Below are 19477 nucleotides of genomic sequence, written 5' to 3' on the forward strand. Positions count from 1 at the left end.
TTTACAAAAGTATGTTTGCATTGAGTTATGCTCTATCTAAACCATGAACTTCTACAATTTTTTAAAATAAGTTTAAATATTTAAATTCACACTTGTCCCTCACTTGCAGTTTTGGCAGACCAGTTTATGAAGCCGAGACTGGAATTCCATAGTAAAGATTGTAAATAACCATCTACTCTTATATCTGCCACACCCACCCCAAAACCCAATTTTGTATTAACAATTCTGTTCGAGATTTTGATCTACAGACTTCGGTCACTGGATTTTTTTTGGCAGAGAATATGGGACAACTTAGCCTGACAAAACTAAGAATGCAATCTTCACTTGGAAATAACGTGTGAACCTGAAGTAAAATCCTAGCGGAGACAAGGCAGTTTGTAGTTAACAGATCCAGGTAAAGACTAGTATGCCCCATTGTCTTGATCTTGACCAGCCAACTCATGTGAAAACTGCAACTGCCTTGTCTTTGCTAGGATTTTACCTCAAAATTAGCTAACAAATTAAGCCCACCCACACCTTTTTTTCCTTAATGAAGACAAGGGCCCAGGTCCTTAAGGCCTTCCAAATCACATTTCTAACTGATATTTAAGTGTGAAAGTCCAAATTACACCACTACAGTTTCTTCAATTGTTTATAATTATATTATTCCAATAGTTATGTATTTATTCTCCTTCATATACCATCAATGCTACGGAAATCCAGTAAGTACGTCCTACTGTCCACCTGGTATAACTGTAAACTCATTTTAGAATATGTACTAGTCACTGGATTCTTCCTTCGAACACGCAAGTAGTATGGATTTACAACCTGGTAAAGAATACAGATGAAATAGTTAATTTCCATTATAATTTTTAAAGACCGTGACAAATAATGTATACAAAACACAAACCTCCTAAAGCAGGGGTGGGTAAACTACGGCCCATGGGCTGGAGCCGTTCCATCAAGGCTTTGGATCCAGCCCACGGCCCTGTACCACTCCTGAAAGTGGCCAGCACCACGTCCCTGCAGCCCCTGGGGGACGGGGTGGGGGAAGATGGCTCCAACTGGCTGGGAGGTACCCCGCAGGAAGGGCGGCACATGGAGGCCTCTCCCCCCTCCCGGGGCCGCAGGGACATGGTGCTGGCTGCTTCCGGGAGCAGCGCAGTGTGGGGCCAGGGCAGGCAGGGAGCCTGTCTTAGCCCCGCTGTGTGCTGCTGCCATCCCGGAGCTGCTCCAGGGCTGCACCCCAACCCCCTGCCCTGAACCCCCTGACATACCCCTCCTGCACCTTAATCCCCTGCCCTGAACCCCCTTGTACACCCCGCCCCCCCCTCCTGCACCCCAACCGCTTGCCTTGAGCCCCTTCCTGCACACCATACTCCCTCCCACACCCCAACCCCCTGTCCCAGCCCTACATGCAATTTCCCCACCCAGATGTGGCCTTCGGGCCAAAAAGTTTGCCCACCCCTGTCCTAAAGTAAGGTATCAATTTTGTGTTTTAAGCTAAACATAACCATCTGTCAGAAAGCTTTTTGTTCCCTCACCTTCCATTCGTAATCCAATTGTTTAATTGCTCGACACACTTCTGCCATGATGTCATTTGGTCGACTTTGACTCCGAATTCCTAAATGCCACTTAGCTCTTCTTACACCTTGGTGTTTTGACTTTTGTGGGTTGAGCTCATCAAGTGTGTGGCGTGGCCGTGGTGCTTCAGCTACTAAAAATGGCACTCTTTCAGGATGAGGGCGAGACAAATGGTGATCATCAAGAAAAGAATCTGGTGGGCTTGTTGCCAAATAGAAGTCTTTGGCCTCATTCATTATTCTTCTGTTATCTATAATGAGGTGATAGGCAACTGCTAAGGGGTCTTGATGATTTCGGCTATATAAACAGCTTAGCACCTCCTCTTCTGTGCATTCAAACTTCTCACACACTTCTTTTAAGGCTTCGTCATCAATCATGTTTGAGCTATAGGATGGGTCTTCAGGAAAGAGATACTTGGGAAGGTCCTGCTTGAACCACTCATGCTCCCTGGATATAAAAATAAGTAGTTTTGAGTTCAGCCACACAGATTTTATGTAAACTTTTAAGGAAAACTGAATAGTTAAAGACAAACTTTTATTAATTATGAGATTTAGTAAAGCATTTCATTGTTCCTAAAAAGGAAAATTGAGGATGTCAGGATAACCCAGGAAAGCTGAAACTAAAAGCTCTATTTTGTTTTAGGTCAGGTCAACACCAGGAAAAGGAGGTGTTTTTTTAAAAAAGTGTTAGTACACACCAGGCAAGTTGTAGTTTTACTTGACGTAGGGGGTAGAGGTTCATACACTAGGAACACCGAACTACAATTTGCTTTGTCTACATTAGTATTTTACATTGTATTGGCCACCTTTTTCACCTAGCATAGACATGGCCTTAATATTTCAACTCTAGATTATACCCTACTTGAACCACACTCTAGTAGGTTGTTTGTCAACTCCTTGATGGCAGTAACAAAACCACAAACTCCTTATTTTTGGAATTTTCAGCCTGATTCTAACAATGTTTACTCATTGCTGATCATCATGCATTAGGTGTCCCCTTCTCCTCCCAGCCAGACCGGAACCAATAATTGATTTTTCGGTCCATAGGCTTAACCCCCAAAAAAGTTTTATTTGACCTGAAATAAATTTTATTTTTTTTGTTGTGTGTTTTTCAGTTTTAAAAAAGTCCAGCGAAATTTTGAAATAGTCAAAATGTTTTGTTTTGAGATTGTTGGAAATTTTTTAAAAATTTTTTTAAATTTTTTCTGCCAAAAGTATTTCTTGAATTTGACCCAATATCCACATACTACTTGTGCATAAGAAAGGTCCCTAGTCCTGTTATATAGAATAACCTACCTCCTTGATAGGCATTAGGACAGGGATTGGTAGATGTAAAAAAACTAGAATTTTAACATTTTGTTAGCCATCGTTCATTCTAATCTGTATTCAAGAGTCAGCTTCCCTCACTGCCCCAAAAGTTAGTAGACTTAAACTGCCAAGGAAAGGGTAAGAAAAGTCTGTCAGATGACAACCTTTTGGTACTGTCTCGTATTAACCAACATACAAGAACAAAGATTTACAGTTTACATTTCAAAACACAATAAAAGTTAAAATACAGCAGAAACCTTATTTTTCAAAGTTGTCTGACCCACTGGAAAATACAATAAAGAGCAGATTTGTCATTTCAGTGCATTGAGCTAGTTACATAAGAAATGTCCAGTGATATGTCATGAAACAAGAATTTTGCAATGACAATTGGTAGTAAAGACTATGAAAATATTACAATCTTCATCTAAAGATATGAAAATGTAACAGGGCAGTTAATCAAGGAAACCAATAGATTAATTTTGCAATTTGTCCTGTACAAGGAGTGAAAGCATGGTCTTATGGTTAAAGCACTTGCTTCGGTATCAGATCTAACCCTACCCTGCCACAGTCTTCCCCAGACACCTTCATCACATCACTTAGCTTCTCTGTACCTTATTCGTTAAAAGCATATGTCAGATTAGTATGCCCCCCACCTACCAATTAGCACAATTATTATAAGGCCCAGTGTTCATAAAGCACTGATATCTTCTGATGGAAGGTACACGAAAAGTATATTACACACTAACATTAACACCTATCTTTCTTTAGGATTTGTACATCTTTATGTCTCTTTCTGCCCTAATCCCAATTTTTAGAAGGATCTCTTTTTCCCACTCAAGGATCAATACAGACACTTCAATATCTTGAACTCCAACACCTTTTAAGTGTATTAGTAATAGAATTCTAGGCATAAGCAGATTTTGCCATTTGGAACCAGAGCTGTCAGATTTCCAAAAGCCAAAACACAAATATGTATACCAATGGAGAGTAACAATAGGTTGTATGGCAGAACCATTTTTATGAACGATTTCTTAGTTCCGTTGATTTCTACTGTGGCATCTGTGATTAGACATCAATTATTGTTTTTTACCTAATGTCTCTGATTGTAGCTCTCTTCATGGGATCCACCTGCAGCATGTGTTTCAGAAGGCTAATCACAGATGGATTCAGATATTGAGGGGTATAAAAGATACCGTCACATATCTTCTTAAAAAGCGTTGGCACGTGATCATCATCAAATGGAAGGGTTCCACATAACAGAGCATAGAGAATAACCCCACTGCTCCAAATATCTACTTCTGGACCTGCATATAATCTGGAAAAGGTTATCTGTTAATAAGTTACAGTAGCACAGTACATTTAATTATACATCTTTTTGCAACTTGTTCATATGTTGTAGTAGTTAAAAACACAGACAAATTGAGGCCTACCAGCACTGTTCAGGGGAGGCACAGTATGCACATGATTGTGAAGCTGAACTCCACCAGATAGGTAGGGCATGGATGTATAGATGAATTCTGCTCTGTCTTTGTGTGAATCACACATCTATGTAATTTACCATAGTGCTAAATAGAGGGGAAGGCCATACTACAGTGACAAGGCTGGTCAATGTAAACATATATTTGGCAAATTATACCCAAACCACAAATATCATCCTAGGGGGAAGGGAAATTAAGTTCCCATGTTTCCTTGTCCCATTTACTAATAAATCAGATGTCTGGATTATGCTCAGCAATAGTAACTACTGCAGTGGGGTGGAAGTCAATGGGTTGCCCAGAACAGACGACATTAAGGGTATGTTTATCCTGCAATCGGAGGTACAATTTGCAGCTCATGTAGCTACTGTATACTTGTGCTAGCTTTAATCTAGCTATCTTGTAAAAAGAGCAATGAAGATGCACCAGTGGCATGGGCTTCAGCCTGGAATGTTCAAACTTGCATAGTTCCCAGGGTACATATTTGCATTGCTAGCAAGCACAGCTGTTTCTTCATTGCTGTGCTAGCAAGCTAGCTAGATTAAAGCTAGCATGTGTATACCTACACAAGCTGCAAGTCACACATCTGACTGCACTCTACTGTTGACTACCTGTGTTGGAGGATTTAATAGTTGCAGGATTGAGCTAAAATAGGGAAAGTGACATTTGGGCCTAATATGCCACAGTAAAAGTTCACACTAATAGCAAACTTTCCTGCCTGGAACTTTTCTATCTCTTAGTCGGAAAATAAAGTGCTACTTCCAAAGTGTGAACTATGATTCATTAGGTCAGTTGTTCCCAAACTTTTTAATAAGGCAACCCACCGACTGCATTTGGGATTGGTTTGTTTTTTTTTTTTTTGGGTGACTCACCAGACACGTATCCCCTCATCTGCCCCGGCACCACAACCCTAATTCTGGCCCAGTGCAGAGAGGAGGCCTGGTGGAGTTGGGGAGCGAGCCCACCCCATCTTCACCCTGCAGTGGCAGCTCCTATCACATGAGACTGCACCTACCTCCAGGCATTGCAACATGGTGCACGGAGTTGTAGAACCACTCATATTTGGCCAGTTTCCCCCCATGACAAAGGGAAAGCCAGGCCAAACCTGAATGGTGCTGCGACCCCACACTAGAGCAAAAAGCTGGGCCCAGCCTTCCAGCACAGGAGCTGCCACTGCAGGGTGAGTGTGGGGTGAGCTCGCTTTCCATCTCCCCCAGTCCTCCCCTCTGCACCATAACGTTTGCCTAGGTCAGGGCCCAGTGATGGGTTAATCCACCACTGGACATGGCGACCCATCTGGGACCTTCCTGCGATCCCCTGGTGGGTTGGAACCCACTGTTTGGCAAAATACTGTACTAAACAGACCATTTTGGTAATTCTGGAAAGTGATAGATACAGTTTATGATATTCACTGTACATGAATTTTCTAGTTGATAAAACTGCATTTTTACCAAACTGACTTGGATACAGCATACACACACTGCATTTTGGACTACTTGATACAGTACAGTGACACTGAAGCGGCCAATAAAGCTGATTAGACCACTAATCAATGTATAGGTAAACTTCAAAAAATTAGCAAGGGACAGAAAGTCAACGTTGAGCTTGTGTACTATAATATTGTCTTGTTATCTTTAATATTGAATAGCAAGGTATTTTTCAACTACATGAATACATTTATCGAATATAAGAGATACTACCTTCCTGAAATTACTTCTGGTGCAGCATAGTTAGGGGAACCACAGCTTGTTCTTAAAAACTCTCCATCTGACATCATATTTGAAAGACCTGAAAGTGTACAAAAGCAGCTACTAAAAAAATTCAGCTACAGGAAACTGATTACATACTGTATGGGCATCTTAATCCAACCACTAATGCTAATAAGAGTAATAAGTTAGTTTACTTTTTCTAAATTATAAAGTACAGCAGTTTAGAATTACTGAAATGTGTACAGAAAAACGAACAGTGCAGTGTAAGATGTTGCATACAGTATACCAGAATTTAGTTTTGCTCTTCAGCATCAGTTCAATAAAACTAAAGACATGTACGCACATGATCTAGGCATGCCTAAGAGAATACATCCATTCCAAGACGCAGCAAGAAAACTCTGTTTTGGAAATGTCCAGAGACATAATGGAGGACTCAGCTGTTCTAAGGGAGACACAGGACTGCAGTAAGGTGGGACTTCAACAAGAGAAAGCATTCTTAACAGTGATTGCTTCCAAATGCTTGAAGTGGAAGACTACCACAGAACAGTCCAAGGAATAGCCTCTACAGAACACAAGATTCAATAGCAGCTCTTTACAGAACAGTATAGTGATTATACCTACAGCAGCAGACGGGCACTCTCTCAACATCCACTGGGGAGTTGCAGACTACAGCTTGGATAGGATTGAGTGTTCTGGCTATGGCTTACTGCATTAATGCAATACTCCCTTTTTTGAATCTAAAGTGATAGAGAAGAGTGCCTCAACCAGTTTTCATACTTATTAAACTGAACAGGTTTCTTTATAAATACTCTTGTTTAGTTAAATAAGTTCAACAGCTTTGCTAAAATTTATCCACGGTAATAAAGCCATTTTAACAGTTAATACTGCATTTTGTTTTGCTGTAAAAGAATAAGTAATCGTTCATCTAAAAGCATTCTGCATATCAATGTAGTAAAACCCTTTGACAGAAATAATTAACAGGACTCCCAACCCCCAATGTATTTGAACACCATACCTTTGAAATAATTGAATACTTAGCATTTATATAGCACCTTTCATCAGAGATCTCAAAGCGCTTTACAAGGGCGGGTATAATCCACTATGTCTACAAGAGAAATATCAGGATTATGTAGCAATATGGATACCTGTCTATGTTTATATGGCAAGAAGGTTTCCTAATGCTGGCAGTCCTGAAAACTAGCTGCCCCTGTCTTTCTGTAGTTGTATTTTGTGCTCTTTTATAGCAAGTCTGTACAAGAAAAGAACTATAACCTTCCTTCCCTTGGCTAAGCAGACAATACATAGCAAGTGCAAGAATTAGTAAGAAGTTAGTTCCTCTTTTACCTTTCATTATCTTAAGTTTCAGTTTTTTACTGTCAACATCATCAGGGTAGATCTTTTTACTTTTTTAATTTTAAGTTGAATTTATAGTTAGATATGGAAAGTAGTACTGAATAATAGTACTAAGTGCTATACCATCATTAATGCCTTTCACTAGAATGATGTGGTTCTTATCAAGTTTGCTGAACCGTTCTTGTGGATCAGAAGACATTGAGTTATTAAAACAAAAGGTGGATAGTTGTCCCGATTTTACCAGTGGAGAAAGATACAGAAGATAAGGAACTTGCCAAAAGTCAATTTTGAAATAAATGGAGTAACATGCATTAAATGCTAAATACAATTTAATACTTAGTGACATTTTTGTTTTACCAGACCAGGCCAGACTATTAATTTCTATCCAGTCACAGAAAACGTCTGGCTCAAAGATGGCCTATAAGGAGAAGAAAACTCTGCACTAAGCAATGTTCTCGTATTTCTTTTTGGGACACTCCTTAGGTTCTTGTACTGTGCCCATCACCATGGTATCCAAGTATCACAACTCCAATAATTGAATATTTTCTGCATTAATAAATAGCATCTGATGAAACTTGAACATGATCAAGTTTAGAATAAAATAAATGCTCACCAAAATCAGCTATCTTGGCATTCATGTGTGCATCAAGTAGTACATTTTCAGGTTTCAAGTCTCTATGTACAACCATATGCCTGTGACAATAATCCACACCAGAAAGGATTTGCTGGAATAAACGTCTACTCTCCTTCTCATCAAGCTAAGAAAGGAAAAGAAGCCATTTAAAATACTCTTATCTGTCCAACATTTTTCTTGAATCAGCAAGTAAGTAAGTATTATTTGTATTACATTTCCATGCAAGTCAGTATTTGGATGCAATAAAGAATGCAACAGGTTACACTTAAGTATTTTACAGTCTGGACACTTTACAGATAAAATAACAGATGGAAAGATGAACTGACTACCACACAATGATTCAGTGGCAGAGCCAGTAGTAGAACCCAGAATGAATTTTTCTAGCCCACAATGCCTTAAACAGAACACTTTTAAGGAACGTTATCCACTGAGTTAATTACACAGTCAAAACTTGCTTATTCCAATCAATTTCAGAAGCATGACTGTCAAAGAGGTCATGTGATTAGGAACATACATCCTTGGAGCTCACGCATTCTCTATTTTTGCTTTATGTAGAAAAAGCATTTGATATATCGAATTGAAACAAACATCAAAAGTTGCAAATTCAACTTGATCAAAACCTTTAGAAAGTTAAAAATGAAAGGTTACATAAAGTTATAGTCTGCTTTGCACAGATGCAGTAATTTTGACTGATTAAAATTAGTATCACCATTCAATTAAAGAGGCAAGTGCAGTTTCAAGTAAGATAAAACTACATTTATGAACGAAAGTTTAAACTAGCAGACGCCACTTATTAGTGTTAGTTTCAGAGCAAAGTTTACTGAGTTAGAAAAAGGATAGGATACTTTGAGACGTGCTACTGTTAACTGAAAGACTAGATAAGAACAGCTCTTCACCTAGCGAGAAGCATTTTTGCAAAAGTGATTATAAAATGCGATCTACTGTTTTGTAGAGCTGAAGGTAGTCTTACCCTTCCATTTTTACAGATATAATCGAACAGTTCCCCTCCAGAAACATATTCCATCACCATGAAAATGTCAGATGGTGTACTGATGACTTGGTACCTGATAAAGGTAATATATCTATTAATTCCACTGCACACCCACAAGATACAACTAGTTAATTATAATTAAAACAGCATTGGGCTTTGTTAAATTTGGATATAAGCTATACTTTAGAACTAAATATTTCCCATATGAAATTAAGTTGTTCAGAAATCCCTGTTTCAGTATCTCTCATCAGGGAATGGGACCACTGCAGCAACAGGTGGAAGCATATTAAAGAGAATTTACACTTCTGAGTAGGAGGCCCAGTTTTAGCCAGCAGATTAGGAACAGAAGTTTCTCAGGCCTATTAAAAATAGTATAGCCCCCTTTCCATAACTAAAAAAAAAAAGCTAAGGAAGAGACAAGTACTTGTTAGAGACAAAGGGCATCACTATAACACAATATTATTCTTGTTATTGTACAAGGAGTCAAACATTTACATGTTTATAAAATACAAGCAGGAAGGGGTTTAAGGACTTTAGAAGGGGTTTAAGGAGATCGAACAGTTGCAGAGAAAGTTAGGAAGCTTACTAAAGTAATGCAGAAGTGGTTAATTGAACAGTTTGTTTAATCAACCCCAACATGCTTGGACTTGTTTTCTCGGTTTCCTATATGACATTTTATGTACAAGTTCTACAGCACCCAAAAGCCAGCTACTACTTCCAGAACAAACAGAAAGACTAGGTCTCTCCCTTGATTTTACAGTCTATATTTAGATGTGATGTGACAAGTAGGGGTAACAGTAAGACGGTGGATGAAGACAGACAAGCGGCAAAGTCATGTGGTGATTCAGTTTAGGCATGCCACGTATACTGATGGCACAAATTAACTAACTTCTTGTAGACACAACAGAAGGACTGCAGTGTTTTCTTATAGAAAGATTTCCCAGGGTAAGGGAAAACAAGTTTCAGCATACCTGGTCAAGTTATTCTTGAGCTACACTGACAAGAATGAGCTCTCAGACCACCTGGGTGATTACTACTTGCTAACTTGTAAACAATCAAAATACTGAACAGAATATATTTTAATACTCAGATTTCTAATGTATCCTGAATTCTGAGGCTCTTATTCTATCTTACGAGACTATTAAGGCAGTTCATTCTTGTTTGATTTAGTTTTATGTAGTTTAATCTGAGATATTTCAGTTTAGTGACTCATTCTTTATCATCTAAATGACTTGTTAGTATCTTACATTACAATGAAATTCTCTTTAATATACTGCATTATGACTACTTCTGAAGTTATTTCTAATCAACAACATTGTTTAAGCCAGTATTTCCTAAACTTTTGAAAGCTGAGCCTCCCTTGAAGAAAATTAAACAAATGACATATGGTATCAGACATATCCAACAGGAGTGGTCATTCATTCAAAATATATTGTTTAGATCTTCGTAATACAATACTATATAAATGTCAACCTTGTTAACTATTTCACTGCTCAAAGAAGATGGGAAGTATCACCGGTCATCCCAGGTACCACACCCCCTCTAAAATAAATAGGACAGTTTACACCTCAGAGCTAGTAGTTCAGGTGCTCTGAAAACTCAGGCCATGTCCACACTACAGGGACTATAGCAGCAAACTGTGCTGATGTAACTATGCTGGCATAATCTCAGTGTAGATACAGCTATTAGCTATTACACACCCCTAACAAGTAGCCATGTCAACCTAAGTTTTAAGTGTTGACCTGGCTTTAGCCAGACATTACTGCAACAGTTGCACTAGGGTTAGGTTTTCAGGGTTAACTTCAGGGTTACAGCTAGAGATTAGGGCCTGGTCTACATTCTGAAATTACAGCTATCCTAGTATGTCAGTTACATGTGAATTCCTCTTCCCCACACATAGCTCTGCTGGTATAAGATGTACTTATACCGACATAAAAGTGCTTTTGCGGGTATAGCTTACATTTCCTGGGTAACTGGTGTAAACTGTGCTGGTATTTATCCCAATACAAGCTGCATCTATACTATGAAGGTTTGCCAGTATGACTGTGCCAGAAAAACTTCCCAAATGTAGACAAGGTCTCACTGTTTTCAAAATAGAAAACTCAATTCTGGAAAACATCTGAGACACCTCATCCCCTGTGCCCACTAGTCCTTTACACCCTCTCAGTCTTTGGGGGATGTGCCTCATACTTTGGGAAACACTACCTTAAACTAATATTCTAGAGACAGTGAGACGAGTTTGTAGAGAAAAATTTTATATTGCGGCACTTTAGCCATGAAACGGTCAACCTTTAACATGTTGTGATTTTAAGATTTTAATCAGCTGAACAAATGATTAGAAGCGGAAAGAAGTTGTGGCCTATTAAGAAGGGTCAAGATCACAACAGGGTATATTTCAAATTAAGGCAAGCAATTACTCTCTTTTTTTTAAAAAAAGAGAGAATTTTAATCATTCTTAGTTGATACAATGAGCTTGAAACCATACTTGACATTGCAACTAAACACTTGGATAAGGAGAAACATTTAAGACTTAGCAAAAGATGGCTAGGAAAAAAGTTTTAGATCATATTATATAAATCATGATAGAGCTGAACAATTTCTTAGAAATAGGTGTCACTGCAATCTCCGCTTGCAGTGTTTTAACTGAGGAAAAATTTGGATTTGGGGATGGAGGATTTCCCTGTTTGTCTTCATTACAGCTGGAACTCTCTAGTTTTTAGGTGTTACCCTAACCCAGCTCTAATATAAAAAGCCTCCCACCCAAGCATAGTGGTGCTTAACACCTGAGCTAACTGGCCAATCCTGGGGTACAGGCTAAAACCTAAATGCTGCTTACACTTTGACTGGAGCTCTCACACATTGCAGTACAGATGCAGGCTAAGCCACTTAAGTGCTGATAGTCCTCCAGTGCATTCCTCCAACCCCCACTCCCACCTGTGACCAGAACAAGAGGGTCGGGAAGGAATTTTCCTCCAGGGCAGATAGGAAGAGGTCCTGGAGGTTTTTCGCCTTCCTCTGTAGCATGGGGCACAGGACACTTGCTGGAGGATTCTCTGTCCCTTGAAGTCTTTAAACCATGATTAGAGGACTTCAATAGCTCAGACATAGGTGAGAGGTTTATTGCAGGAGTGGGTGGGTGAGATTCTGTGGCCTGCATTGTGCAGGAGGTCAGACTAGATGATCATAGTGACCTTCTGACCTTGATATCTATGAGACAAGTTCACCCACAATTCACTAGGAGAGAACCAGAGCAGCTCCACTTACTGCAGTGCTAAGTACCAGGGGATTTAACCCTACAAGTCTGAATGCTTCATATGAGCAAAAGTAATAGTGTGGATGCCAGATGACTGCAGAATTGCTCCTCACAGATTAGGTAGGCCAACCCAGATGCTCACACCTGAAGGCTGATCACTTGAATTAACTCTGCAGTGAGGACACACCCTTTCAGAGTTCTTCCCCTTCTATATACTAAAGTCATGTATGCCAGAGATTACTGATTCCCTGGCTCAAAGAAACTTCTAAAGAGCAAACCTACATCTGGATACACCATACTGCAGTGAAGCTAGAAAAACACTTTAGGGCAGAATAAGTCTGGACCTCCCTACAAAAACTATTTTCCTCAGCTCCACCCCATATTACTCAGCCATACTGCAAACAGAAAAATAGGGTCCAATATAACCACTTAATACTAACTAGCAGTTGAGGACAGAAGGGTTGTGTGTTTATTTCTGTTAGCAATTCCATTTACGAACACTAGCTTATTGATGAGTTTGCAACCAACAAAGATCTAAGGAAAGATGATATCTCTTCACAGAAAATCAATTTCCTTAAGATGCGTTGCAGCAAAAGCACTGGAAAAAATCCCATATACCTGAAATTGGACAGCTGCTGGAGGGGAAAAAAGTTACTGCTCCAATAAAATGTAACATTGCTCTCTACCTTTAAGTTTACACTGTTATATTTGATATTTTAGGTTATTAGTGTTCCAGGTCGACAATGCTAATTATAGAGGTAATAAAAATTAAAAACTTACAGTTTAATTATATGTGGATGTCTAAAAAGCTTGAGGTTCTGAATCTCTCTGCGGATTTTTCCTACTACATCAAGGCTGCGAATCTTCTGTCGATTCAATATCTTCACTGCCACTTTGTGCCCAGTCAGCTCATGTTTGCCAACTGCCAGGGAAGAAGGAACAGTCAGTCAGGATTGCCAAGCACTCTTCAGAAAAATAAATCTCATTTGGAACCTTTTGTGGTCTGGAAACACCCAAGCAAGATTAGAGTATTCCTCCTATCCCCATGATCCTGGAGAAGGTTATAGGTTAAGGTTTGTTTTGAAGCTCTCGCTCCTCTGTACTTGCAGGGTAAGACCAGGAGTCAAGTTAGAAGTACAAGAACATACATACACCCCTAATGCACTAGCTTTGTGTAGTAAGGGATTTTGTATGTCTTTCAGGGCCTTGATACTTTTTCATGTGTTCCTGCATTTTTGCTGCACCTCAAAGAAGAGAATCCTCAACTGAAAGGCTATTTTGTATTCCCATCATTACCCTTCTTGTTAAGCAGGGATCCCATTGACCTACTGTGCCTAAATCACCTAAGCTTTTTGGCTGATTTGCTAGCAGGCCCATACTTCTCTGGAGCTATCATCTTGGAAGTCTGCTTCCCTCCCCCCATGCTCCAAGGAACATTCTTCTTCTTCTGACAATAATCAGTCTTAGGGTTTTCTCCCATTACTTTCTACATAGAGTTATTGCCTACTTTATACTTCATCAGTTACTTTGAATAACTGCTAAGAAACCTTCAATCACACTTTACAGTTGGCAATTAAAGTCTATTTAACTACACTTCAGTTCATCTGACCCCATATACAATTTAGAATGGTTATCTTACCACTAGTTATTTACAGCACACACACAAATTAGTGGTAGCATATATAAAAGAAACATTGGTAAGGTTTTGGGTAATAATTGCCCAACCACCGAGGAATGGTTCAAAAAATATGGAAAGCTGTGGTCATGAAAAAGTTAACAAACCAATTACAAACCCAGCAAAAAAACACCGATGACAGATAACTCAACATCGAAGTAGTTTTTAAAATACTGAGCTTAAAAAATGCTGAACATTTATTTTAACTGGTAACCCAATCTTTTCGCCCGCAGTCCAGGTTTAGTAGATAGGACAAAATTATGGTTCAGGTTCAAGTAAAAATACCAGTTCAAACTGGTTCTCTGGTTCGACTCCCTAATCCTTTGTCAGATTATACTCGGTAAACAGTAAGTAGAAGCTATGGGAAAGATTGCAGTATCTCCATCTCCTTTTAATTTATTGAACAAAAACGGCCTGTAAGAATTTGGAAGTTAAACAGTAAAGCTTAATATTCCTAAATAACTTAATATTCTAATGTAGTGATTAGCCCTTGCCCTAATTCTGCTCCTCAAGTCTTTCTTCCTCTTAGGACTTTTCACCAGCTCTTGCTCCCAATTTCCCTAGATGTTTCCAACAGTGAAAGGCTCTGGCTGGGGGAGGCAGCAGGGAAGGCTCCAGTGGCTCCCTGCTGAAGTTTTCCACGGCAGCAAGAAAAGGCCCTGGCAGGGGGAAGATCACTCTCAGTTGTATTAATAATCCTGACCTGCTGTGAGATGCATCATCCTGACCCTAATTTGCCTGTATAAAAATGAATGGATTATTGTCGAAAACCTTGAAGGCAGGGACTGCAGTGTTTCTAGATTTTAAACCATACTATTACTACTTTAGTTACATAGAAGGGTTATTTATAAGAGATTGTGACAGACTATTAAGAAAACCTCAAAGTAGTATTACACAGAATATTTACTGCATTAGTCAGCACAGCAGAACCAGCATGAAGTATGGGAGAATAACCAGAGCATGAGGACCACAAATGTCAGATGGGAAAGCTTTCCAGTGTAAGCTTTCCAAAGGTGTGTAAGCTTTCGCCCTGTAAGTGCAGGATAGTTCCCTGTTAGGATATTAACATCTCATCATGGTCTTGCAAAGACCATTTATGCAGCTAGTAGCGATGAAAAAAGTTAATTGACTCAGAGGGAACAGTCCGCTTTTACGCAAGTCTACAATAAAAATGATATAATACAGCAATAAAGAGTCAGAGGAAAATTACAGTTCTTAGAGCATTTGTCCACGAAGATCCTACTATAGGTTGTCCATCAACCTTTTAGCCAGCAATGTCCATTGAGGCTGTGCACATCTCACAACAAGGTGTTGTTGGGTTCAGTTATTCTACTGATAAGTCCTCCGATAAACAAGGCTCAATCAAAAATAGATCAGCACAACGCAGAAAGGTCATTACTTTATAGGGAGAACAGTTTCACAGCACTTACAGCTTTCAGTCTGTCCCAAAGTGCAAGCTCAACTCTATTCATATATATTCCCCAGTTTACAACAGACAAGATTTACACACCAGTTCTTACCAGTTTTATCTTGTTTTGAAAGTAGCTCTCCAAAAGGCAAAGCTTATCTGCACTAGCTGTAACTTGGTACAGCATGCATGTTGGTTAAGCAACAAGATCTTTTATCTTATCCTATCTTTCTGGTATGTTTCTGCAACTAGCACAGAAATTACATTTTACATTTCCCCTCAGTTAAACAACTTAAGAGTGAAAAACATTCTTGGAAAAAAACTTAACATTAACATAACTCATAGCTAAACAATTTAGCACAGCTATCACATTTTCAGAAGGTTTTGTCCCTTATTTGATTACTACTAGATATTTTCTTTTCTTAGTTGCACAACACACCTTAGACAGTCAAACAAGTAGTTACAAACAATTTACATATTTTTGGTGAATACATCTCCTTCCAGCTCTTCGTACAATTCCATTCCTTATCTGGTAAAGCTACCAGTGCAGCATTACCTATAGCTTGTAAAGCTACAGTTATAAGATACAAGTTTTCCACTTCACTTATGGCCTAGCCATAAAACATAATGGGACTTGGTTCAGTATTGTCAACCATATAAAGACAAGGACATCCTCAACTGCCACTCAGTTATTTCTTACCACCTGTGTTAGCAAGTCTGAGTCCTCAGTGTTCTGTTTCCCCGTAGCAATTAGATAGTTTAGGATTATAATTAGCTTAGTGTTGTTTGATAAATTAAAACCAATTGGGTTAAAAAACCCAAAATCAAATGTTATTCCTCAGTGGATCTACTCCTCAGTACCAAGGCATGACTAATGGTGCAGAGAAAGTCTCCAGAGTTCAAAATGTACCCTGCATCAGAGGCTGTTGTAACTCTTAATATACACACTGATGCTTGGTTGGTTTGTCTAGTGATGTGACTCTTCCAGTGTGCCATTTGTAGCTTCTCTCCCTCCCCCAAAGTGCACACAGATGGGTTGTGATGCATGTGAAAAATTATTTTAGATGGAGAAATCTATGCAGTGTGTCTGATTCAAAGGAGCAGCTGTTGTCTGCTGGGAAATCAGCTTCAAGTGCCCCAACTACATGGATGTCACTCCAGAAAATAAAATCTGCTAGTCAAGAAACCTCAGGCTGCTAGGAAACACAGAGTTCATTCACCATCTCTCCTCGGGTCAGGCAGTAGATTCTGCTGCCCACAACAGGAAAGATCACAGATCTCCTGGTGGAGCTTAGAACCAAGCCAAGAAGAGAACAAATGTTCATCGTGCTCATGTACCAAAATCAGCCCCTTTGAAATCACATTGGCGCAGAGAGCCTAAGACTGAGAGCTCGCATCTCTTTCCTTTTGTACTGCTTCATCAGTGATCAGCGTCACCTCGATGACAATGCTGTCATGTGCACAATCGGCCTCAGTTATCAGCACTGCAGTTTGACAAGACTTCTTCCGAGAGTGTACTTCCAGTACTGATGGTCCCGGTTCTGCCTTTATCTACTAAAGCTGCATTTACATCTCAAGTGGACATTATGAGCACTGATGAACCAGAGCCTTCATTGTTAGACATATCTCTTATCACGTGTCCAGGGTTCTGTTGGTATGGGAACCTAGAGGTACCAAAGATAAAAATCCCTCCCTGTCCAGTCTCATCAGTATGGGTAGCTCCCTTGCAGGCTTTAAAAATCAGAGACTTTTCTGGTTTCCACTCCACAGATATCTGCACCTCCATTAGAAGAGCTTTACTTTTCAGCATCCTCTGATCCTAATGATAAGAGTGTCTAGGAGGCATTTGCCTTAACACAGATTATTTCATGGGAATGCTCCTGTCAGAAGTTCTCCTCAGCACAAGCCTCATGCTCCGGAGAGGTCTCTCACTTCATGGTTCCCTCCATTGTGGCACTCTATGTTCTTCCTTTATGGGAAACTGACCCAGCCCTATTAATCTCAGAATCCCATAGCCTCTACTGCCTGTTCCTTATTCTACTTCAAGGTCCAAGAGTAAAACTGCCTCCTCCTAAAAGTTCTGCTAGGGAACCTCAATCTGTCCATCAGGAATCACTACAACCTGAAGACCACAAACCTCTTAGTGAAGAGGGAGACCTTGTGGAAGAATATGAGGCTCAACCTGGGCCTCTGCTTATATCATCCTCCTCACCTGATGAGGGTATGACTCCTTACAAGTACATCCACTATAGAAAATTTCAGGACCTTCCAGGGCCTTCTCAAAAGAATGGCAAACACCTCTGAAATCTTCATGAAATTTTACAGGACAGCGACTAAATTTGACATTCTGCGTCTGAGCATACTTACCATACTGGGCCCTGCAGGTGAGAGAAACCAGAAGACAGGCATTCTCCTGCCTAAGAATCTTGCTAGATATGGATGCCTGGAGTGAGGTAGTGTGTTATGTCCAAAGACAGAAACAAGTGCATAGGGAACTTTTACAACGGAACTTTACAACTGTAGATCTGGGCTAAGGAGCCCAAGAAAAATGTATCTCCTAGGGAGGAAAGTTTACTTTTCTGCTAGTTTGCAGATTCATATAGTCATTTACCAATACTTACTGGCCAAGTACGATTACATACAATGGGACAAAGTTTTGCAGCTATCTGAGAAATTTCTTTCAGAAGGTCCATCAGTGGCAATAACCATTTTGCAGGTCTCACTGAGTACCTCCAACACTGCAACCAGATCAATGGTCACTATGAGAAGACCATTCTGGATGCAGTCATCAGGAATTCCAAAAGAGGTTTAAGCCACGAGTGAAGATCTGCCTTTTGAGTGCCATGACGTTTAATTTTAAAACTGATGAGATACTGCATACACTGAAGAATTCCAGTCTGACATTCCAATTTCTGGCTCTATGCCATCTCAGTAGAGAAAACAAACCTTTCATTTTTTAAGGCAGAGGCCTCAGTCTTCCTTATACCTGTATCCTCAGTGATTTTTCCTAGAAAGAGACCTCATTTCCAGAAAAAGAATTCCTTTGTGTCTATACACTCTTCATCAAGACCAGTCACAGAAGATCTTTACACCCCTTCTTTCCTCCCTTTGATTCCTGTTTTGGTTTTTTTTCCAGGTATATAGGCTGCTATTACCTACCACCAATGGGTCTTAGAAGTTGCACAGAAAGAATTTCAGTCTCTGACAGCTCCACATCCCCATACCTCTTTAGGAAACTTCTCAATATGCTACTGAATGCAGAGAAAGATACTTTGATTAGGTGTAGTAAAGGAAGTACCACCAGAGTTTCTTAGCAACGGTTTCCATTCCTACTACTTCCTCATCCTGAAAAAGAAAGGTGGATGGTGGCCAATTTTAGATCTGTCATTTCAAGTTTCGGATGGTCATCCTTTCCTTCATAATCCCTTCCTTAGAGCCCACAAATTGATTTGCAACTCTCAACTTGCAAGACTCGTACTTCCATTGTCAATTCATCCAGCACACAGGAAGTATCTAGGATTCACAGTCAGACTTCATCTTCAGTTCAGAGTACTTCCATTCAGCCTGTCAACAGCTCCAAGGGCGTTGATCCCTAAATGAGCTCCTATTACAGTCCAGTATTTGGTAAGTACAGAGGTCTTGTCTTCTCATTCAAACATATGGCTGATCACAGGTCAGGTCAACAAGGACGTTTGCACAGTTCCTCAACTGCTTTCCATGGTAGGCCTCAGGATCAGCCAAGTCAAGTCTACCTCACTCCTGCTCAATCCATAGAACTCATAACAGCGATCCTAGATTCCAGGTCAGCAAGAGTGTTCCTTCTTCCAATTTTTTCAACATAAATCACATCACTGATCACATTCAGTCTCCCCCAACTAAGGATTTGTCTCAGCCTGCTGCATTGTATGGCACCCTGTAATTATATGGCTATATGCACAGCTACATCTCTGGTCCCTTCACTTTTGGCTGAGGACATTTCTTCAGCCAAACAGACAAGTTCCTCACAAGGTGCCGTCATCTCTCCTTATTGGATGGCTCCTCCAAGTGTCTGCCAAGGTGTTCAGCTTCATGTACCACCCCCTTCAAAAGACTCTGGTGACAGACATTCC

The 19477-nt window shown here is 39.9% G+C and overlaps 1 protein-coding gene across 3 annotated transcripts in view; it reads right to left on the bottom strand.

Moving 5' to 3' along the window:
* The window catches only part of PRKAA1 (protein kinase AMP-activated catalytic subunit alpha 1), a 33653-nt gene that overhangs the window by 3826 nt on the left and 10350 nt on the right, over positions 1 to 19477 (bottom strand). The window contains exons 2-8 of one of the 3 annotated variants that reach the window (XM_007065724.4): positions 13066 to 13207; positions 9012 to 9105; positions 8021 to 8165; positions 6046 to 6133; positions 3961 to 4185; positions 1524 to 2010; positions 681 to 807 (exon numbers count right to left, since the gene is read on the bottom strand). In XM_007065724.4, the coding sequence (XP_007065786.1) occupies positions 681 to 807; positions 1524 to 2010; positions 3961 to 4185; positions 6046 to 6133; positions 8021 to 8165; positions 9012 to 9105; positions 13066 to 13207 (1308 nt within the window). Of the gene's footprint in view, positions 1 to 680; positions 808 to 1523; positions 2011 to 3960; positions 4186 to 6045; positions 6134 to 7069; positions 7119 to 8020; positions 8166 to 9011; positions 9106 to 13065; positions 13208 to 19477 lie in introns of those variants that run through there. The other 2 variants (XM_037902726.2, XM_037902727.2) reach the window with 2 other exon arrangements.

This window comes from Chelonia mydas, chromosome 5 (assembly GCF_015237465.2).
Source record: "Chelonia mydas isolate rCheMyd1 chromosome 5, rCheMyd1.pri.v2, whole genome shotgun sequence".
NCBI lineage: Eukaryota > Metazoa > Chordata > Testudines > Cheloniidae > Chelonia > Chelonia mydas.